This window comes from Nicotiana tabacum, chromosome 17 (assembly GCF_000715075.1).
Source record: "Nicotiana tabacum cultivar K326 chromosome 17, ASM71507v2, whole genome shotgun sequence".
Taxonomy (NCBI): Eukaryota; Viridiplantae; Streptophyta; class Magnoliopsida; order Solanales; family Solanaceae; genus Nicotiana; species Nicotiana tabacum.
Window position 1 is genome coordinate 97,123,719 of NC_134096.1, and position 5,014 is coordinate 97,128,732.

General features: G+C 34.5%; 1 protein-coding gene across 1 annotated transcript; it reads left to right on the plus strand.

The window, feature by feature from the left end:
• Positions 1-2,759: 2,759 nt before the first annotated feature.
• Positions 2,760-4,670, plus strand: LOC107765944 (NAC domain-containing protein 92). The gene is made up of 3 exons (XM_016584639.2): positions 2,760-3,219; positions 3,333-3,610; positions 3,819-4,670. The coding sequence occupies exons 1-3, from the start codon at positions 3,033-3,035 to the stop codon at positions 4,329-4,331; spliced, it is 978 nt and encodes a 325-aa protein (XP_016440125.1). The 5' UTR covers positions 2,760-3,032; the 3' UTR covers positions 4,332-4,670.
• Positions 4,671-5,014: the final 344 nt, after the last annotated feature.

A 5,014-nucleotide genomic window follows, 5' to 3' on the forward strand; every position in this document is an offset into this window, starting at 1 on the left:
GGAGCGCCCGATATTTTATTGCCCCTTTCTTGGTGTTCTCTCATTTGGTCCTGAAGTACCTTGTTCTCGTTTTCCATTTCCTCCATCCTTTTCAGAATGGCTGTGAGAGCGTCCCTCCTCTCCCACGGATGTGGAGGCTGTCTTACCAAGCAATTTTGTGATGCTGCAGTGTGGAGGGGGTGATCCACCTCATCTAGGAGAGGCATTGGGCGTTATGTCCTTGTCCACTGCTTCAGAGCTTTCGTGGATGATGTTCATGAGGTTGGTTGGGAGGTCACTCATTATTCTCGTTCTTTCTTCTCTGTTACCTGCCATATTAGATCTATGCATGCAGAGAGAAAAATGGTCTTTTTTTTACGTTAGTAACCAGTGTCGATTGTAGATCTAGAAGAAACTAAAAGACTTAGCTAGAAAATCCCCACAGATGGCGCCAAATTATTTGACAAAAAAGTGTAACTTTCGGCTATAGTATTAAATTTATGTAATAATGGGTTAAATCTAGTTAAGAATAATAACTCTAGATGCAAATCTTGAAAACGTATGAAAAATGCGGACAGATTTCGCAAATGATTGATGACATTAAGTGCAAAATATTCTTAGCGTATCAGCAATAATGGAGGTGTAACTAGCAATAAATAACAATAAATGACATTTAAGTAAATAGGGAGAATGATTCACCCAATAATAGATGGATTGGACGAATGTTACTCCTAACAATGATGAGTGACAGAAAATCCAAGATTTGCTTAAACAATCCTCGGATTTGGTGGAAAAGTGTGGAATGATATGAGCAAGAATATTTATCAAAAGGTAATCTTTGTATTTTTGCAAGAGAGAAAGAATATTCTTCTGAAAAGTGTTCTTATCAAATGAATATTACATGCCCCTATCATTGTCTCTTCTTTCTATATATATGAGGCATCTTCCTAAGAAACCCTAATAGTACAAGTGCAGAGAATATCCACTAGAATATTCCCTTTTAATATCCTATCGTGACAAATTAGCCGTTACAGCTCCTATCATCAATATTCAACCTCGACCCTTGTTGACATCTCGATTACGGCTCTTGTCATCATCTCGACTACGGTTCATGTCGACACTTCGGCCAATGACTTTGCTGCTTCTTGGGTGACCTCGGCTGACTCTTTCCTTAATGCCGTATTACGCTAAATATCTTTAGGGCGGATTTTGGCCTATACAATATCCTTAATAAGATAATTTATATTTATATAAAATTTCAATGGCTGATTTCATTTTTTAAAAAAAACTCATGCTAATCAAAAATTACCACATAAATTAAGACAAAGGGAAGTATGATTTATAGCATTCAGACAGAAGTTATTGTTCGCCAAATCTCTCACAAGAGTGGGGCTTTTGGCCCCGGGGTGGTTTGGGGGGGGGGGAGAGGAATCATAGGACTGACTTTTTTCTTTTCTTGTTCATAGGACTGAGTAGATCATAAAACTTAGGAATTTTGTTAAGGTTATTATTCAAATACGACACCGCCCACAGAGACTTTTTATCAAGTGTAAAGAGAAAAAGAATCAAAGGAAACTGGTAAGAGTATACGTGAGTATTATAAACTATATGATAGGTGTATATATGTGGTCATAATAAAGTAAATAAAAGAGTACAAGAGTGAGAGACAGATGTAAGCCATGTGCATGGTGCAGCTTGACATGATTGAATTTAATTACTTGGTCTTAAAGATACACTTTAATTATCACCTTCCACATTCACAGCACAAGAAGCTAATTACGGAAATTTTTTTAAACCTGGTTAAGGACCAAACTATGCTTTTTTAATTTAGGGATTAAAGATAATTGGTTGGTCTTGCAAGATTTATTATTTATACGCTGTACCTAAGTATCTAGGATAATTATTGGCACCTTTTATGCGACTGTGTCAGCAGTAATATCACAGTTGACATTTATGAACTTTCTTGACAATTTCTAAAATATGTAGGCTATCTGTTTAGGTCATTTACTGGTAAAATAAGTCATTTTGTATAATATTTTGATTATTCCATCAATAAGCTAAACATCGAATTATTGTGCCACGAGTTTGAATTTCTACACCTTTTTAGGCTCCCGTTTGGCCATAAAATTTGGGAACTTTTTTCAAATTTTATCTTTAAATATGTGTTTGTTTATAGATCTTAGTCATTTTTTTTTCTGCAGATTTTGAAAATAAATTCGTGAAATCTCCATGTCTAAACACAATTTCAACTTTCAAAAATAATTTTTCATCTCATCTTCAAAAATTTATTTTTCAAGTTTTAATCAAATCTATGTCCAAACGATAGCTATATTTCAGATTATTTTTCTTCCTCTTTAAAATATTTTATGTAAAAAAAATACAGTACAGTAGGACCTTTATAAATATTGATTTCACCCATGAGAAGAAGGTGACGGAGTTGCAATGACTATTCAGTTACATTGCACATTTTTCAAGTAGATTATATTGGTTAAACAAATAACAACTAACAGAGCTATTTACCAACCATTTGAACTTCCAAGTTTACCTAATGACATATATACGCGTATGATTACGCCATTTTCATTTAATTAAATCTTTAAAACGGAGTTGAAATATGAAAGCAGGGTATGGGGATAAGGGAGGAGCTTTTGGTCAACTTCAACACGAAAGCGACAATTTTTTTTTGCATATAAAATTAAAGCTAAAATTAAAACTGCCCAACCCAAGTTTGGCTTTTAGAAATTAAGTTAATCTTGTGAGTTAACAAACTACTCTATTTAGGGACCTGGTGTTCCTCCTTAGCTACACTTTCCTCTCAATAATACCAATAATCTTTCTACTACAAGCTTTCTTCTCTTCCCTTAACTCCACTTCCCTTTTTTTTACATATTCCTTCACTCCTTCATATAATTGTCCTCTTCTCTTGCTTTCAATCATCTATTTAACGTTACTAGTATATTGTAGCTTGCGTTCATATTCAAAGCTTTCTTATTTTGATGTTACACCCTTAAAGAAATTGATAACAATTTGAAGATATTTAAACTCTAGAAATTATGGAGACTGTGTGTGGATTCGAAGGACATGAAGAAGAAATGGAATTGCCCCCTGGTTTTCGTTTTCATCCAACAGATGAAGAGCTTATCACATATTATTTAGCCCCTAAGGTTCTTGATTGCAACTTTAGCGCTAAAGCTATTGGTGAGGTGGATTTGAACAAAGTTGAACCTTGGGATTTGCCATGTAAGTTTTCTGCACTATCCGCCGCGTACAATAGACCCCTAAGGTTCATGATTTCTTGAATATATCCAAATACATATTCTATCTCTGAGTATTTAATTTGTTTTGAAATGCAGGGAAGGCAAAAATGGGTGAAAAAGAGTGGTACTTTTTCTGTATTAGGGACAAGAAATATCCGACAGGGCAGAGGACAAACAGAGCAACAGAAGCAGGGTATTGGAAGGCAACAGGCAAAGATAGGGAGATATTCAGGTCAAAAACATTGGTTGGTATGAAGAAAACTCTGGTTTTCTACAAAGGAAGAGCACCTAGAGGAGATAAAACCAATTGGGTCATGCATGAATATAGATTAGATGGCAAATATTCAGTCCACAACCTTCCTAAATCTGCCCAGGTAAAAAGACCATCAAACACATGCTTTGTCTTCCCTATTTAAGGTTGTTTTCTTGTTGCTCTGCGGATTCAGAATTTAATCTCTATAAGTTCGTCCTTATTTCGTTGAAGATATGAGTTCAGAACATAATATTTATATGAATTGAATCATCCCTTGAATTATTGACAATTTTTTTTTTTAATCTTTATCTTTTCCCTTTTTTCTGCAGAATGAATGTGTGATATGCAGAATTTTCAAGAAGAGTTCAGGAGGGAAAAAGATAGCAATCTCAAGTCTAATCAGAAACAACAATATGACAGAAAGTCCACGGTCCTCAAATTTGCCACCATTAATGGAAATGTCACCATATAATAATCAGATTACAACAACAACGAGAAGTAGTGGAGAGACGAGTAATTCTCATGTGACCTGCTTCTCCGATTCAGTGGAGGACCAAAAACCTCAAATACATCATCCTCTGGCTTGTTCCCCTGCTTCTGTTGATTTCCCAAAATACCCTTCAAATATACCAAACCAAGTAATGCAACCCTACGTTGAAAATTTCCAATATGCAGATTCTGGACTGATGCAAGATAATTCTATATTGAGGTTTTTGCTAGAGAACAACAATTACGGTTCAGAATCAAAACAGAACAATCATATGAGAGGTTACGAGGATCATAATGACTTCAATATCAGTTCAGCTGGGCCAGTGGACCTTGATTGTCTCTGGAATTATTGAATTTGATTAGAGTTTGGATAAAACATTTCAGTAGGGACTTTAGCTTTAGCGATTGAAGGCTTGAAATGCAATAGAAATAGTAAAAAAATAGATTGAATGTGGGACAGGGGGCAGAAATTGATGCTATTGTTAGGTCACTGTTTGTGTATAGATTTGGCTCCACTCGAAATAATACAGAAGTTAATTGGTTTGTTAATATCAAAATGTAGTTCAATGTTTCAGGGTTATAAGCATTTGAACGGTTTAGTAGATATGTTTGATAGCCAAGGATCATGTAAAACAATTTTTTTCACTTGAATAATTGATATTTTAGAGTAACAATTTCTTCAGCCCGATGAAGAGATCTTTCTGCTGATTTGTTTTTCTGAAACCTTTTGTTGTTAAATAAAAGCAAACAAATAGTGTAATTTTGACTTGTTATAACAGGTTTCTAGTTATAATATCAAGATTGCTATAAAGAACTATTTATTATTGCAAGTTAACTCAAACAAAAAATGGCCTCTTTAATTCTCGCGGCTGTATTTTAATTATATACTTAGTATTAGAAATTTTGATTGTCATGCTTTCAAAATCTCAGTTAGTTAGGACTTAGGAGGATTCATATCGTATTACATATTAGTTAGAATAGTTGGTTATATGATAGCATCATATGTTGAAGTTTGTGGGATGCACCATTTCGTTGC

Excerpts from the sequence above, each read along its gene's own strand:
- LOC107765944 (XM_016584639.2), top strand. The coding sequence starts at position 3,033 with ATGGAGACTGTGTGTGGATTCGAAGGACATGAAGAAGAAATGGAATTG. Across the intron at positions 3,220-3,332 it reads TGAACCTTGGGATTTGCCAT|GGAAGGCAAAAATGGGTGAA; the intron begins GTAAGTTTTCTG and ends TTTGAAATGCAG. Across the intron at positions 3,611-3,818 it reads ACCTTCCTAAATCTGCCCAG|AATGAATGTGTGATATGCAG; the intron begins GTAAAAAGACCA and ends TTTTTTCTGCAG.